This window comes from Tenrec ecaudatus, chromosome 6 (genome assembly GCF_050624435.1).
Source record: "Tenrec ecaudatus isolate mTenEca1 chromosome 6, mTenEca1.hap1, whole genome shotgun sequence".
Taxonomy (NCBI): domain Eukaryota; kingdom Metazoa; phylum Chordata; class Mammalia; order Afrosoricida; family Tenrecidae; genus Tenrec; species Tenrec ecaudatus.
The window spans coordinates 49,137,561-49,155,651 of NC_134535.1; the positions used below are offsets into that span (position 1 = coordinate 49,137,561).

Consider the following 18,091-nt stretch of genomic DNA (forward strand, 5'->3'; position numbering starts at 1 on the left):
TTGCTAAATTTTCTCATAATTTTTAAGCTATTTTAATGTACTGTTCCTGTGCTATGCCTCCATCACTTGTCTTTCAGTGTCATATTGTGACGGCTTGTGAGTTGCTGTGATGCTGGCAGCTACGTCACTCGTATCTCAAATGTCAGCAGGGTCACCCAAGGTCACCCAAAGAGATGTTTTCAGCAGAACTGTCAGACTAAGAACAGACTAGTAATTCAGAAAAATTAACTACTAAACACCATATACATAGTGTCCAAACATTGTCACATAGTGAAGGCCTAATAAATAGAAGCAGAGCATTATCGTCGATGGTGCCAGAAGATGAGCCGCTCAGGTTAGAAGGCCCCCAAAGTATTGCTGAGGAAGATCTCAAGTCAACCAGAATGGTGTGGATGTAGTAGAGCCTTCTGGACCTGTATTTGCTGATGGGGCACATCTCAAATTGAGAAGAACCAGCAGCAAATCTACTAATAATCAAAACTTGGAATGTATTAAGTATGAATCTAGGAAAATTGGAGGTTGCCAAAAATGAAATAGAATCCTTAAAGATCAATATCCTGGATGGAATGAGCTGAAATTGACTGGTATTGGCCATTCTGATAGAAAATCAGATGGTTTATTATGCTTGGAATAACACAATCAAAGGAAAGACACTGACTTCATCCTCAAAAAGAACATTTGAAGATAATTCTTGAAGAACAATACTATTTGTGATTGGATTATGCCTGTTCTAAGCTAAGGATATCAACTCAATATGGCTTTATTCAAATTCATGCACCAACCCTTAAAGCTAGCACTGCAGAAGCAGAAGATTCTACCAATGTCTTCAGTTGGAAATTTATCAAGCATGCAATCAAGAAGCATTGATAATTAATGTGGATTGGAATGCAAACGTTGGAAACAAAGAAGAAGGAACAGTTGGAAAATATGGCTTTGCTGATAGAAACAAAGCTGGAGATGTCATGATAGAATTTTGCAAGACCAGTGACTCTTTCATAGCAAATACCTTTTTCAACAACACACATGGTGACTGTACAGGTGGGCTTCCCAGATGGAATGCACAGTGTGAGAAGAGACTGACTACATGCGTGAGAAGAGAACCTAGACAAGCTCAAGATCAGGAGCGAAACCCAGTCATCGGTTGACGTGTGAAGAGGTCACCAATTGCTCAAAGATAAGTTCATGTCAAAGCTGAGAAAACTAAAACATATCTAAGTAAACCAAAAGACAATTTAGAGTAGATCCCAACTGCATTTTGTTAACATCTCAAGAATCGATGTGATGCACTGAACACTGATGACAGAGGCCCTCGTGGGCTGTGGGGGGACATCCAGAGCAACATTCGCTAAGAAAGCATCAGGTCAGGAGAAAAGAAGAGCCCGTGGCTATCACGAGACCCTGAAAGTGCTCTTGCTTACAGAGTAGTTAACGCAAAAGGAAGAATGACGACGTCAACGAGCTGAACACAAAATGTCAAAGGAGCGCCCTAGGAGACAAAATAAAGTGCTATAATGAAATGTGCAATGACTGGGGTTAGAAAACAAAAGAGGAAGACTCTGCTCTGCCTATCTTAAGCTGGAAGACCTCAAGAAAAAAAGTCAAGTCCTGCGTTGCACTACTGAAAGGTTCTTCGGACATGAACCCACCCTAAACTATCAAAACTCACTGCCAGCGAGGTGGTGCTGACTCATAGCAGCCCTACAGGACAGGGCACAACTGCCCCTGTGAGAGTTTGACACGGTAACTGTTTACGGTAGGGAAGGGTGACATTCTCCTGACGAGAGGCTTGTGGTGTCCAATTGCTGACCTTGAGGGTCGCTATGCCACAAAGTTCCTAGTCCATATATTCCTGTAGATAAACAATTTTCATATAAACCCAAATAGTTGTTTTTTCCCGTTTTATAATGCATCCATCCCATTCACTTTATTTCATCACAATTGAATGTTCTTCCTCTGGAACTAAGAAGTATGGCTACTCACACTGTCTCAAAGGCCTTAACGACATAATGAAATGACCTTCCTGGTGGACCTCACACAGGATTGCGACAAGCTCACTGCAGAGGAAGAAGCAGCAAGCAGAAAAACATTGTAAGATTCTTCATGAACAGAATGCTTTTATTGACTCTGTGACTCTCCGCTGACACGTCTAATTTTCTTCCTTATTTGGAGTGGTTATAATTTCGTTTCTTATTTTCATCTAATGTGAAGGCTTTACCTTTTTTAATGTGCTCTTACCTTTCTTTCTAAACGATTGACCAGTATTTTATGTATAGATGTTGTCAGATTTAACTTCCTAAAGCACAGCCCAGAGATCCTTCCAGAAGATACCTGATTTTGGAAAAAAAATTAACTTTATTTGGTTCAACAAAATTTACACAATAAATAGAATTAATTTACTAAATGCTTGTCAAATACTACCTTTTTCAATGAGTTTTCATTCTGAAAAACAATATAAAGGAAAATTTAAAGAAATGTATCATTTGACATTTAAAGCACTATTTAGATTAATATTATATGCATAACAGTATGCTCTTATAAAATATACCAACATTATGTGCATCTGAGTATATTCATATAAAACATACCAAATAAATCTTATGAAGAATGAAGAAATGATAAGAATGGATCATGACCTACCTGATTCACAGAACATTTTTCAATATGAGCAATTATAATTTCACCAGGAATTCTTACTAAGATATAAGAAGCCATACTATATAATGCTGCATTGTTTCCATCAAATGTAATAATGCTCAGTTCTGACAACATGGAACAACGACCTGAAAAAAATGTGGACTTAGTTTATTACTGTATTAGTAAGAGTTTCTCTTTTAAAGAACCTTTTAAATTAGCCTCGTTATGTTCGACAGAGAAACAATTCTGAAAGACACACACTGGAAACCTAGGTCACAGATCGATAAAAGAAAGCTCAGCAGCAGTCCCTGCAGAGGGATGGATTTATAGCCCCAGCCCTCCTGATTCATAGTTGAGTGCCGGACAAGAAGGAACTGCACACTCACAAGGACACTCCCACTCAGGACAGCAGATATCACTGTTTACTTGAACAGGCCTTCCTCGGAAGCCACAGTCCGGCATCGCTAAGTCCTTGGGGCAATTAAGGGACCAGTTGTACAATTTCCATTCCATATCAAGGCAGATATACTGGCTACAATTATAAACAGGATCAAATTGTTGAGGCTGAAAAAAAAACAGTGTTTGGTGGGTTTTAGTTTTGTTTGGTTCTGAAATTCCCCAGTAATATTTCTACTGATTTTTAAAATATTCACATTGCATATAATGCCATTTTCTAAATGCAAAGCTTTTCCTAAAGGAATTAAATTTTCACTTCAACACTGTGTTATTGTAGTCTTTCTAAAGTACCCAGTATGGATGCAATTTAGATTTTTCCTTAATGTTAATGTGATATCAGAATTTCCAGCATACTCAGACATGTGAGCAAAGCTGTCTTGTCATAAGTGATATAGATTAGCATTCTGCCAGCAGACTTACACAATGGCAGCTGCCCTTTCAAGATCATGTTGTAGACAGCTAGTATATGAATATTGCTTGTTACTATCACTTAAAAATTATAACATGATACTATCAAACATTTAATTTGAATGCATTCAAGACACAATTGTTTAACAGTGTCTTGGATATTATTACTACAAATAAATTAGATAGAGAGTTCAAAAGACCTCTGATTTACAATTCAGTAATTAAATCATAATCTAAGGTCAAGTGATTTTCAATACAGGAGCCAAATCTACTCTAGGAGGAAGAAACGGCATCTTCAACAAATGGTACTGACAAACTGGACATCCACAGGTAGTAAAAGGATGCAAGCTACATATGTCACACCATACACAAGCCATCCTGTTCTTGCAAATATCACAAATACATATAATCACATGCCCATACATATAACGCAAATACTGCTTGCATGTAAGAAAGCTTAAGGAGGCTGCTCTGTTTGAAAACATTGGTTCATATGCATGTGTTTGTTGTCAAACTAAAATCATTCAAAATTGATCAAGGTCCTAGGTATTAAATCTAAACCCACACACTCTTTGGAAGAAAATATAACCACAAGTCTTACCCCCGTTTTCTGCATGGCGTACTTTTAACTCCAAGTATACGCTCTAATGTCATTTATCACTGAAGACTTTCTGACTATCTTATGTAAAGTATTTTTGTAAAGTTTTTTTTCATTAACAACAACTTAGAACATTTTATATAACAGAATGGTTTCTTTTACTAGCTGTCACCATCCAATTTAATATAAAGTCCACAAAAAGAAGACTTTGGGAATGTTTTATTAACTGGTTTATTGCTGGTGCCTGACTTGTACCTGTTACAAAAGATGCTAAGCAAATACGGGTTAAATGAACACTGGATTTATCAGAAAGAGGGGCCTGTTGCAGGAAGGAAATGGGTGCTCAGCCAAGATCATTACCAGTGCTGGGCTAATGAATATCAATTTTGCTTATCAACATACCTTTATCATCTCGCACAGTGTTTGCCTTGTAGTAGCTGCATAATGAATATTCGTTTAATCATGGCTTATAAGTAAACCTGCTATAGATAGCTCTTTTCTTAAGAATCACATTAAAGGTTTATTTGAATTGTGTTTATTTTTCTATGTGTGGCTAGAGTATAATTCATAAGAAATATCTGAATCGGTTAAGAAAATACAATTGTTAAAATATAGGGCTTATTTCTTCTTTTCTTATATCAAAAATAGGTGAGCATATTAAAAACAGTTCAGTAAAGTTTGAATAATGATATCAAAACTTAATTAGGTGATACAGGAAATGAAAACTAGCTGGAATTTATTAGCTAATCATACCTCACAATCCAATCCTGAGGTTGTTACCATATCCAATGGAGTGATGTCTGATGGACCTGTTAGAAATGAAGAGTGGAAATAATATGTAGAACCCATATTTGGTGAAAAATATGTGAAGATAATCTGCACAGATTACGTCTGTGCGCAGTATTATGAAGTAGATATTAATAGTGGGGTCATTTTACAAGGAAGAAACCTATGATGTTGAGAAGCATTGTCAGTGGCATCACTTGCAGGAGAACCGTCAGATCCTGAACGCTGGATGTCTGGTTGCAGAGTCCTGACTTTAAGCACCATTCTACAAACAGCTTCATTATCTTGGGACTGACACAATTGCCTAAAAGGTCAGTGCTATCGTGACAGATTCCTCGGGAGTTACTAATGTTAGCATTGTTGCATTAAAAAATATAATAAAGCTGCTTTCGTTCTCAGAGTAAATCTTCAGAATCCATTGCTTTCCCTTTTGGACTTCTTTTTTGGGCCCCCACATCAAAGAGCATCTAAAAGGAATGTGATTTGGGTTCTCAATGGTGCCAAAATTGCTATTTTGGTGTGGTGCAAATTGATCAGTGCAGAATACCACGGGGAATGTGCAAGAAATAGAAACACTGCAATCCAAAGTATATAGATCTAGGTGGAAGATATGTCAGAAATAATGTAATAGCTTCATATTTTATTATTTTTGCTCTAAAGGCTCCAGAAGAAATGGAGTCCCTTGGACACCTTCATTTTTAGAATCTGAACTCTGGAACTGCAAGATAATAAATTATTATTATGTTTAAGCCATTAAACCTGTAGCAATTTGCTATAGCAGCTTAGGAAACGAGACAGAAAAATTCCAAGTGGTGTCAATTATGATACTACTTCATTGCTAGTGAAAATTCCAATCAGACATCTCGACCCTTCTGTACTTTTCAAGCTGAATATTCTTGAAATATCTCCAGTCCTGACCAAAAATTGGAGGTAATTCACAAATGTGTCTATCAATCATAATCACATCTTCCCTTTCCCTTGGATTGTCCCTTGACCACACCTACTAACGTGTGGTCTGTGACACCATCCAGACGATTTTTTAAACAAAATCATAGAAACCTTTATTAAACAAAAATAGCAAAATATGAAGCTATTACATGGCTGATGGAGCCAGACTTCTTCTGGAGCCAGAGAAGGCACGTGGAGAGCCCTGCCAGCACTGAGATGCTTACAACGCCACTGGATCCACATGACTTCCCACCAACTGGCCTGTGATCTTCCTGCATTCGGCGTCATTGCATGTGTTTCGTGAGTCTGAAGAGGTCTTTATAGATTGGTATCAGACATATGGGCTAATATAGAATTTATGGACTTCATCTGGACTGGGCTAGGATGTTTTCTCAACTGCTCTTAACCTAAATAATTATTTTCCCCTTGTTGTGACATTTTAAAGCAAAATCAAAGGAGGCAAAGATTTAGCTTAAAATAATTACAAAGTCATGAAAAAATTCAGTCACTTGGAGGGTGGATGGCCCCAAGCGCAATGGAGCCCATTGGTGTCAAAAATTACAAAAGGGTCATAGGCACTGGCTAAACGTAGAATCAGAATACTCAAGTACTGTACCATGATATGAACTTTTATTCATATGGATTCCTCAATATGGTTTTTGTGGTAGTTACATCATCTTTTGTCAATTTGAGACTTAAGAGAGAAAGGGTAGACTTTAGCCTGTCAATCAGGTCACAGTTTGATAACCTCATTTAGAGGCACTAAGCAGATAAATAACTCACTGGAAGCAGGACAGGGCACACACACACACTCACTCCCTGGGAGACATGCCTGTTGAGAAGACACAGGGGGCTAAGCTAGAGCCCTGGAGCTGAAGGAGCCACGTGGACACCGCCAAATGCTTCCACTGCCACTAGATCCACGAGATTTCACTGGCCTGTGATCTTCCTACATTTGGTGTCATTGCATCTGTTGTGTGAATCTGAAGAGGAATTTACAGACTGGTACTGGACACATGGGCTAATGTCGGACTTATGGAATGGGTCTGGACTTGACTGGGATGTTTTCTTATGTACAATTACTCTTTATATAAAAGTTCTTTCTTATATACATATGACTATCTCTCTGAATTTGTTTTTTAGTCTACCCAGACCAACACAGTGTTCGATTTATTTTTTAGTAACATTCCTAGATCAATACTAAAATCTAATTCAATATTGAGGAATTCATTCTACAGCAACTTGAATGTTGTGGGAAAGTGGTAATAAATGGAGAAGAAAAAGAGCTGAATTTTTCTAAAGAGTACTATCTGGTTATAATATATTAAAATATTATCTATATGAAGAAGAATGGTGATATTAGTTTATTTTGTTCTTGATGCAATAAGATTTTAATTTATTTAATTTCAAGAGAATGTCCATAACCCCTGACCTCGAATTACAAATGGTATTTTATTAATGGCGCATTTGTTGCAGAAAAGCTGATGGTCACTTAAAGGCAACATCTCCATCTCAGTCCAGCCAGTACTTTCCTTGTTTGTAATGAGGCTCAGAGAGGGATGCCTGTGTCGAAGCCCAAGGGGGAGATGAAAGAGAGGAAACTGCCATCGAAAGCATGGTCAATCTGAGCTTAGAAAATAAGCGTACAGTTTCTGGAATGAAACTGGGATGTGAACGTAAGTCTCCTTTCTAGAACACTTTGGACTGTAGAGGACCGTCAGGTGTCTTACACAAGAGCAGTGAGTCACACCTTCTGAGGTGAGAGCTCCATTCAGGTTCCTCTTCTTTAACATCTTTATTGAGACATAATTTGCACACCATAAAATTCTTCCATTTTAATTGTACAACTCAGTAGTTTTAGTATATTCATAGAGCTGTATGAGCACCGCCTAAGTTTAGATCATTCTCATTGCACCCCCAATCAAACCTCATACACCATTAGCAGCTCCGACCAATAACCCCTTTCTTCTGATCCTAAGAAACCATTAAGCAACTTTCTGTCTCAATGGGTTTGCCTATTTTGAATATTGTAATTGTTTCTTCCACTTACCATACCATATCAGTCATCATTTCTCTGACAAATCATATGAATCTATAATATTTTACCTATCCATTAGGTGACTGGACATTTGAGTCGTTTTTACTTTGGTCTAAAGGAAGTGAGGCTGCTCTTTCATGGGGTTTTCATTTCCATGAAGTTTTCCTGGACTGAACTCCTGAAGTCAGTAGCCAGGATTTCCTTCCTGCTCAGTCAGACAACTCTGCTGACACCTCATCAGGATCAGAACAATACAGAGACTAATGGACACGGTTGCCAAAATTCTAGGCCGAAATGTGAGGAGGGTCCTACATTTGCACTTAACATGGAAAAAAAAAGGTGGGCCATGTGCAGAAGCCTCTCTGAAAACATGGCCTGCTAAGTCATGAACCATTTCCATAGGAAGCAAAAGGGAATTCTAGGTTTCCTGGCTGATAGTACTCAGAACAGTAGTTCTCACAAGTATTCCAAGGCTTAAATTATATGTAAAATGCTAACTTAAACATAGCACCGATCCCTGTAAACCAGGCTGTATGGATGGCTTACTTACCTGGGGCGAGACCTGTCGGTGTCAACGATGCTGGTTGTGTGGGAGGGATGCCTAGAAAGAAGCAGAGATTCACGTCTTTAGCCTCTGCTCGCTAAAGGGAAGTCCAAGCAGTTGACAGAGAGACTTTCAGGCTAAAGGAAAATGCTTTGGGAGAGAGAAATCAGGAAATGTGTTCATGGCAAGAGTTCAATTATCTGGGAAATAATTAGGGACAAATAACATTGAAGGGATATTGAAAAAGAATCTTATAAAAATGTATTGCCTATAATAAGGTTGCAGTGTATACCGATGAAACATGCAGCTGTTTTCTGGTTCTTAAATGCTTCCTCCCCCCACTATCATGACCCTAATTCTACCTTACAAACCTGGCTAAGCCAGAGCATGTACATGGGTATGTATAAGAGCTGGAAACACAGGGAATATAGGACAGATAAACTCCTCAGGAACAATAATGAGAGTAGCCATACCAGGAGGGGAAGGGGAAGGTGGGGGATAAAGAGGGCACCGATCACAATGACCTATCTATAACCCCCTCCCAGGGGGATGGACAACAGGGGTGGGGGGAGATGTCAGACAATGCAAGATGTGAAAAAATAATAATTTGCAAATTATCAAGGGTTCATGAGGAAGGGAAGGAAGGGGGGAAATGAGCTGATATCAAGGGCTGAAACAGAAAGAAAATGCTTTGAAAACGATGATTGAAACATATGTGCAAAGGTGCTTGAGACAATGGGTATAAGTATGGATTGGGATGAGAGTCGTACAAGCCCCCAATAAAATGAAAATAAAAACGTTTATTGTCTAAAACGTTTGCTCATTGTCTTCTGTCAGGATAGAAAACAATGCCCATGCCTTCTACTTCCCAGGACAAATGAGGAAAAGCTCACACTTACAGTCTCCTGGGTACACACATCTGAGGGTGACCTCGTCTAGGATCATATGTTTAGGGCAGTAGGGCAAGCATCCTTCAACCCTTTAGCAAGCAAGGAGAAGTAAAAAAAAAAATGAATGAATAAAGTTTAAAGCAAAAAAGTCATGCATTTAACATAAGTAATTAAGATGCATTCTTCCAGAAATTCTGTCCCCGCCCCCCTTGTCAAGCACGTATGGCATTTCTCCACCAGACCTCATACAAACCATAAGCTAGTCAGTGATGAAACCATATTATTCATGATAGACGTGCATTCAATACAGAATATCCAAAACCTGGGGTTGGGCACAGGAAGGACATTTTCTATTGAAACAAGAGTAGATGCTAAAGAATCCGTCAGGATCTGTATCTGTATTCTACTGTTCTTCTCTTCTACTCGCCCACTTCCAAGCAGACTGGCAAGTTCATGGGAGAGTTTTGTATTAAGGATGTGGGACAAAAAGACCATCTCCAACAGCTGTCCCTGCCTGTTATAAAAATCCCAAACCTATTGAAAAGATATTAGAAACTGTAGGTGGAATCAATGGAGGTGGGAAACAGTTGGAGTTCTTTGAAAACAGCGAGTGGGAGGAGCAGAGGGTTCGGTTCCCAAGAGCAGCAAACACTGGGCCTGGATTAGCGGCAGGGCTGGGGAGAGAAGGCTGCACACGCAGGGGCAGGGAGGCTAGCCCTGGCAAGGACGCACAGTTAGGTATGGGATAGAGACGGTGAGCAAGACACCATGGGCTTAGGCACTGTGGACCAAGTAAAGGGAGAACAATTCTGAAGGGCTTTCCTCTAAGAGAATGGAGCCCCCAAAATGGATTTTTCATCTAGTTCGACTCGGGATCAGATTCCAAAGTTGTCTGATTCAAAAGAAATAAACGCAGTCCTTCAAATACCATACCTATCCGTTGCCATGGCATCACTTACAACTCACAATGACCTTGTAAGGCACAGCACACTGCCACTCTGGGTGCTAAGGCTGTGATGTTCACAGAATCTTTACAGAAGCAAGTCGCCACAGCTTTTTCCTGTGGACCAGCAAGTGAATTCAAGCCTCCAGCCTTTCCTGCAGCAGCTGAATGCTCAAATACTCTGCCACCTGGGCTGCTTCCTTAATATAAAACCTGCTCTAGTTATTAGCCATTTATACAAAATTAGTCATATATACAATACAATTGTATGTATATACAATGCATCTAATATCATGAGATACTGACTTATTCACTTCTCTAATACAATAGAAGGCTGTAACAATATTTTAATATGTTTACGGTATTTCCAACTGCCTTTTGTGTTAAGAATTTCAAATGGTCAAATTACAAAGTGTTCACATTTCAAATGTTCAAATTACAGGAGAAAAGTGCCGCCTCTTTTTCCCGTGGATTAGCTGGGTGGGCTCAAGATGGAAATGAATTATGTTGACATTAGGTGTAAGTGTTGCCACAAGAGGGCACTTAAGTTATGGAAGGAAACAGGCAATACTTTAAGAACAACAAAAAAAGTTAATTTCTCTTTTAATAAAAGACACATAAAGTACCTTTCAGTTGCCTCCTACACAATTTCTTTAATAGAAACAGTGAAACTTATGTGGTCAACTGTTTCATAAAATGAAATTAAATAGCAAAACTTTAATCATGCTGTAATATTGCTAGTCTACTTTAAACTTTATCAAACAGAGAAAAAAGAAGAATGAGAGTTTTTAGATTTGGGAAAGCACGGATAGTCCGTTATCATGAAATTAAATCAGCACTAAGCTCTGTGCGACTCAATTTGCTAGCAATTGTTTGTGCGCGTCAAACCAGGACCGTCATTCTGCACTACTTTCTAAAACCCAGACTTATTTCCCTTCCGCATAGTAGCATATAAAAGTTCCTTTTATTTTGCTACACAACTGCTAATCTACACTTTGTCTAATTGATGAATCTAACATTTCAGAAGCAGAACAGTTCTTATAATAGGTGTTTTATATAAAAAACTAATTTTATGCATAATACATGCATACTATAGCACATACTGTATTTTGTTCATAACGATGCTCACTGTCATTAGCTGTTGGTACTTTTCACCATTGTTACTGCTGTTAGCTGCTGCTGAGTTGAATCCAACTCCTATCAGCCCATTTGTACGCGGCAAATGGCTCTGTCAGGTCTTCAAGGGAGTGACCTACCTAGAACCTTTCACCAGGCCCGTTTCCCAGGCTCTTCTGTGTAGGCGACAGCAGTAGAACATAAGACTCACATTTGAGCCCTCAAGTTTGTGCCATTCAGGGAATCTACCTTTTTACCACTAGGTGTTTATATTTTAACATCAATTACATCGAGTCACTATGCGTCGGAATCAACTCCATGACATTGTGTTCTGTGATGTACCATGAGTCACAGAAACCCTGAGGGCACTTTCAGGTAAACATTAGACTGCTGGCCTCAAAGTCACTGGTTCAAACCATAGCCACTCCTCAGAAGGCAGATGAGACTTTGGAACCCTCTATGAAGTCTGTAAGGCAGCACTGACTTGAGAACAGGGGGTTTACCATAAAGCATAATCCATCGGAAGGCAATTGAATTATTACAAATTATTGTTTCTTGTTTTAGGCACCAGAAACACTGGGTATATGGGTTCAATCACTGCAGAAATTGGTTATGCCTTCGAAGTAAACCTAGTCAGATGCCATTTAAATCACAACTCGGTTTCCTCCACTGGACCTAAGCAGACTCCCTCTCCTCCCTCGCTTCTCACTCTTCTGTCCCCACATGTACGGTCCACTGCTGAGTCTCCCGGTGCGGCCTTTGTTGCTCCTCTTTCTCCCGGGAGTCACCAGGAGAGGCAAGGAATACACTGGTGCATGTGAGGAGCTTGAATGAATGGTACTGAGTTCTCCTTTTCAGAAAAAGTGGTTGTTTTTATTTTTAAGAAAACAAGCAGAGATCTAATTGCCTTCTCTCATCTATCAGAGCGCTTGACAAACAATAATGTGTACAGATTGAAATCCTGGGTCATACGTAATCCTGAACTAGACAAGTTGAGTAATTTATCTGTGACCCATTTTCTCATTGGAAGATAGGAATTTGGCAGCACTCTATACCCTATTCTCTGGGTCTGAAAGAATTACTTCTGGGTATAAACCTATCAGTCACCCTGGGAGCCCTCATGGACTGCTTCCGATCAGTCTCTAACCGTGAGCAGCACACAGGCTGCTGGAAATGCCACCCTTCCCTCCTGGACTAATTGGCAGACAGATGGTTCTAAAAGATAATGGAATTTTTCCAACAACTTTTTGAAGATGCCCTCATAGATTCAGAATCTGTTTATTTCCTTCCCACTGATACCAACTTAGTCAAATCAGCTTCATATTTTGTCCATGTTATTGACCAGTTCTGTCCTTGATCTTCGTTTCCCCAACAATATATCTCAATACAACAGAGCAAACCTTTTAAACAAAAATCAGATCGTGCTAATCTTCTTCCTAAAATACACCAGGGGACTTCTAGCTTACTCAAAGTAAAAAATGAATCCTCTGATAGGCTGTGCAGCCCTCCAGGATTTGCTCTCTACTATGATACTTTGACCTCCTCTTCTCTCTCGCTCTGTCTTGTTCCCCTTGTTCCAGCTAGGGGACTCCTCCTGACCCACAAACATACCAGACCTACCCCCAGTCTTAGTTCTCTGACTGGATGACTCTTCTCCAATATACTCCTATTCTCCAATATATTCCTTCATTTCTTTCACAACACTGAATACATGTCATCTTATCACCACCCACGTCTCCTACTTCCTGCGTTCTTGTGTCTCCTTTGTTTTTCATCATAACACTAATTATAAACTACCAATATCTGGTATTTTTACTCATTTATTTATTCGCCTTCTCAGCCAGACAAAATGGAAGTTACTTGAGGGCAGATATTTGTGTGTTTGCTCATGACGGTATCTCTCACAATAATCAGGCTACTTTTAAAAAATCAGTCATTGAAAGCCTTCTGGAGCAGAAATCTACTTGGGCACTTCAAGGAGTCACCATGAATTGGTGTTAATCCCATGGAAACTGGAAAAACTCAACTACAAAGGTTAGTAGCTCATATGAGTAAGGCATCTCAATAAATTTCTTGAATGAAATACATTTATGAATAAATACACAGTATGCGCAATTTTCTTTGGAAATAGTTGTTTTAAAGCTAAAGCAAAATACACTAAAATGATCTGCTAACACTGAGTTTGCTCATTATTTAATGCCAAACACTACTTACGGGGGAAGAAATTTGCATGCCAGTGCATCAGGGTCACTGCACGTTTTAAAACAGGGAGTGGTGCAAGGTTCATATCTCCATTCACACATCCTCCGGTAAGGAACCGCTGCCTGGATTTCTGAGGGACAGGGTGTAAAGAAAGTTTAGAGGGTGTATAGTGTTAATGCACAGCATGAAAATTAATGATTTATGACATAAGGCTTGATTCTCTTGGCTATAGGGGGAAATTTTTTTAATGCTTGGTGACTGAAGAATTTCATTTTATCAAAATATCCAATATTTAAAAGATTTAGAGCAAAAGATTGAAGGAGGTTTATGAAAATTCAAAACCTTCTTCCTTTATTTTAGTTGGGTTCATGGATCTGCATTTATCATATATGTGTATATAATATTATATTTGGAAAAGCCATATTTCATCTGTTGTTTCACTCATAATTGTTGAGCATGCACTAGTTCCATTTTGTAAACAAGTTGAAGTTCAGAGCAATCAAATAACTTGTCAAATTCAAATAAGAAGAAACGGGATGAGGCCAAATTCAAGGGGATACTCCCCCCAAATCAGAATTTTTTTCTAAGCTACATATTTATATTTTGTACCAAACAACTCTATCACCTCCAAAATACTCTCCATTGCACTTAATACATTTGTTAAATCTGTAATTTCATTCTTGGGAAAAAATTTCTAACTCATCTCTTTGAAGGGCTGACAGCACCTCCCTCTTTTTTTTTCTTCACCTCTTCTATGAGGTCAAATCACTGTCCTTTCATGTTCCTCTGCACTCATGGAAACAAAAGAAGTCTCATGGAGAGAGATGAGGTGGGTAAGATGCATGAGGCAAGAGAAGCATGCTGTTTTTGCCCAACCTGGCGCACTGAGATGGCTGCATGCGCAGGTGCATTGTGGTGGTGGTGGAACCAGTCCCCCATCTGCCACAAACCAGGCCTTTTATTGTCGCACACTGTTAAGCCATCTTTTCAGAAACTCTAAAAAGGAAGCTTGATGAATAGTCTGACCTGGTGGAATGAGCTCCAAATGCACTACGAGTCGACATTTTCTTCCATTCAGGGAGTGGAAGGATGTCCAGAACAAGGTTTGTCATCAACTGACATTACACCTTTTCCGAAATGAGAAAAAAACACTCGTACACTTGAGCTTTCCCCATAGCGCTGTCCTTGTACGTGTGATCAAAATCACAACAGTTTCGGCGGCATTTTTCCAGAGCAGGAAACAAAATGTCACAGCCTCATGCTGGTCTCTTAAATTGCCAACAACAACAACAACAACAAAACCAAAGACCAAGGTTAGAGGGAAACTGTTTTTACGAAAAAAAATTCACTGTGACCAGAGAGGCCTTCCCAGGCAACACCACTGGGTGCACTAATTCAGAGAGAATTCACTACTCTGAGAGAACTGCATTCCAGGAAAGCTCTGCCCAGGAGAGCTATTTCCCACATTTTTGAGGGGGGGGAGGGGCTTCGGGACATTAAATCTTGAGAGATCATTCCATCTTTTTTTTTACTGTAAGTGAAACATGGTATTATTTGATGACAAAAAAAAGTGAATGTGAACAATACCTAGTTACACAAAGTCAGCTAATACTCTCCTCAGACATGTCAGTGAGCAATCTTCCTTAGCTGTCCAAATGGAACTCTGAACAAGAAAGCACCATTAAGAAGGAAGGTCCGGAAACAGGTTATATTAATTGGACTCTGGATTGAGAGTTTAAGTTCAAAGAGTGAAAAGGGATATAAAACTTTTTAGCTATAAGACTCAAAAGATTGAAGAAACTAGTAGATTACTGGGCTCATGGGTCCTGAAAAAAGACTGGTTCTGACACTCAGATGGGTCAGTAGTTTTAAGTTTCAAGAATCCTGCAGATACCAATCCTGAAATTCTGATGATGCAATCGGCACCTATTCAGGTGGAGTAACTGGGTTTTAATAAAACAAATTTCTAGAGTAGAAGGTTTCAGAGTCTTGTCAAATTCAATGCTAACTAATATAAGTAAAAACATCTCATCCAGTCGATGAAATATTGTATAAGGAATGTCAATGCTTCTTTCATAAAGTCACAAGAACTCCATTCAATAAGCAAAAGTTTGAAGCTCAATTTTGATTATCCAAATCCAAATCCTAGCAAAGTTTACATAAATGTATCCATAATGGAAAATGAAAGCAATGAAATCTTTTAGATTGCTCTTAGAGGGTTGGTTAGGAAGGAAGACTTTGCTTGTAAGGATCAAAGCAGATATCACACACCCGAGCTTTGAAAATAAAGCCTGGCTTTTAAATATGGGATTAGAGATTGCATTGTGGAATTCAGAGAATTCTATACCATCTACCTCCTAGGCTCTCCATAAATAAAAGAAGATTTCTGCTATTCCAGGAAAACCTTTAAGAAATAAGTGTCCTAGAACCTTGTAGTATTCAAAGGTCACAGATAAACATGATGTCCTTAATAATTAGAATTAAGCTATTCAAAAGTTGTTTTCTAGCAATAAAAAATAAGTATAGATATTAGAAAACTGGAAAAGATGTTACTGTATCCCAAGTCCAGAAAGTACTGATTGGGATGCCATTGGTATAATTAAAATCATTAACATGATGTTGGACTACTAAGAACAATTTGCTATGTTAATGTATTTAAATACCAAAATAATCCTATGAAGTGTGTACTATCCATTCTCTCCTTCTAACAATGATCAAACAGGGGAAAAGGGAGTTTAAGTAATTTATTCAAGATCATACAGTAATATCTACTTACACATAGCTATATTATGTAAACTAACTGGAATTTAAAGTCAAGAAGTTGGTTATATATTCTGTAAGATATGGGCTCCATGGTTATACAAAATGAGATTCAATCTGGTCTCTGCCATTTCTTAGCTGTATGACATTATCCAAATGACTTAATCTTTCTCAGTTTCAGAAATCCTCTAAGAGATAAGTGGACCAAAATTCCCAGCAACGAGGAGAGGCCAGGAAAGGCCACAAAGCTTACAGGTCAACTACAACTTTCCTGGGGAAACCAAGTATGAGGAGATGTATTTCTACTATAAGATGCACTCTGCCGGTTTGTCATGCTGTAGCGGCTTGTGTGTTGTGATGCTGTAGCGGCTTGTGTATTGTGTGACGCTGGAAGCTCTATCACTGGTGTTTCAAATGCTAGTAGGGTCAACCAATGCTTCCAGACTGAGAACAGACAACAAAGAAGCACTTGGCTCCCCACGTAGGAGAAAACAGTCCCTGAATATTTTACACATAGGTAGGTACAAAGCATTTTCAAATACTGACAGCCTTAACAAAGGAAAGAGAACGTTGTCCAAGACACAGCTGGCAGACGGTCCCCTCAAGTCTGAGGGCTCATGAACGGTGACTGAAAAGGAGATGAATTCGTGGAGCCTGTGGGAGTGGAGACTTCGGGGTTTTCATCTCCTGGTGAATCTTCTAATGATTGAAACTCAATGTGCGAAGGAAAATTAAAATAGTCAAAAATGAAATGGAATGAATAAAGATAGATTTCCTAGACATTAGTGTGCTGAAATGGACTGGTATTGCCATTCTGAATCAGAAAATCATGGTTGAGTATGCCAAGATTAATAGAACGAACAGGAACGATGTGGCATTCCTTGTTAGGAAGGACTCGCTAAATGCATCATGAAGTGCAGTACTATCTTTAATCACATTATCTCTACCCACCTCCAAGGAAATCCATAAATACAACTCTTACTTGAATTTAGGCACCAAGCACAAAAACCAGTGATAAAGAAACTGAAAAAACTCAACCAAGGACTTCAGTCAGAAATTGATCTAACATTCATTGAAGATGCATTGGTAGTTATTGGTGATTGGAATGCAAAAGTTGGAAACAAAGAGGTTGGAAAATATAACTTAGTATTAGAAACGAAGCTGGAGATCACATGAGAGAGTTTTGCAAAACCAATGACTTGTTCATAACAAATACCTTTTTTCGACAACACAAAAAGCAACTGTACACATGGACTTCCCCAGATGGAATACACAGAAATCCAATTGAATACATCTGTTGGAAAGCACGATAGAGAAGCTCAATATCAGCAGCTAAAATGAGACCAGGAGCCCACGGTGGAACAGGCCGCATGTTGCTCATGTGTAAGTCCAGCATAAAGCTGAAGAAAATGAAAATGAGTCTGCAGGAGTCAAAATATGACCTTGAGTCTATCCCACATGAATTTCAAGAACAACTCAAGAACGGATTTGATGTATTAAACACTAATGACAGAAAACCCGATGAACTGTGGGAGGACATCAAGATGACCATTCCTAAAGAAAACAAAAGGTCGTTTAAAGACAGAAAAAAAAGAAAAGCTCTGAAAGGTGCTCTTAATCACAGAGTAGCTAAAGCAAATGGAAGGAAGGATGAAGCCTAGGAGCTGAAGAGATAACGCCGAAGTGCAGCTCAAGAAGACAAAGCCAACTCTCATATCAAAATGTGCAAGGATCTAGAATATAAAAACCAAAAGGGAAGAACAGGGTC

At 38.9% G+C, this 18,091-nt stretch overlaps 1 protein-coding gene across 1 annotated transcript in view; it reads right to left on the minus strand.

The window, feature by feature from the left end:
• OTOGL (otogelin like) overlaps nucleotides 1-18,091 on the minus strand; it is a 168,234-nt gene that overhangs the window by 39,670 nt on the left and 110,473 nt on the right. Inside the window, exons 34-41 of the mRNA XM_075552752.1 lie at nucleotides 13,576-13,693; nucleotides 9,312-9,391; nucleotides 8,431-8,469; nucleotides 4,850-4,905; nucleotides 3,021-3,198; nucleotides 2,638-2,780; nucleotides 2,416-2,439; nucleotides 2,236-2,328 (exon numbers count right to left, since the gene is read on the minus strand). Coding sequence (XP_075408867.1) covers nucleotides 2,236-2,328; nucleotides 2,416-2,439; nucleotides 2,638-2,780; nucleotides 3,021-3,198; nucleotides 4,850-4,905; nucleotides 8,431-8,469; nucleotides 9,312-9,391; nucleotides 13,576-13,693 — 731 coding nt within the window. The remainder of the gene's footprint in view (nucleotides 1-2,235; nucleotides 2,329-2,415; nucleotides 2,440-2,637; nucleotides 2,781-3,020; nucleotides 3,199-4,849; nucleotides 4,906-8,430; nucleotides 8,470-9,311; nucleotides 9,392-13,575; nucleotides 13,694-18,091) is intronic.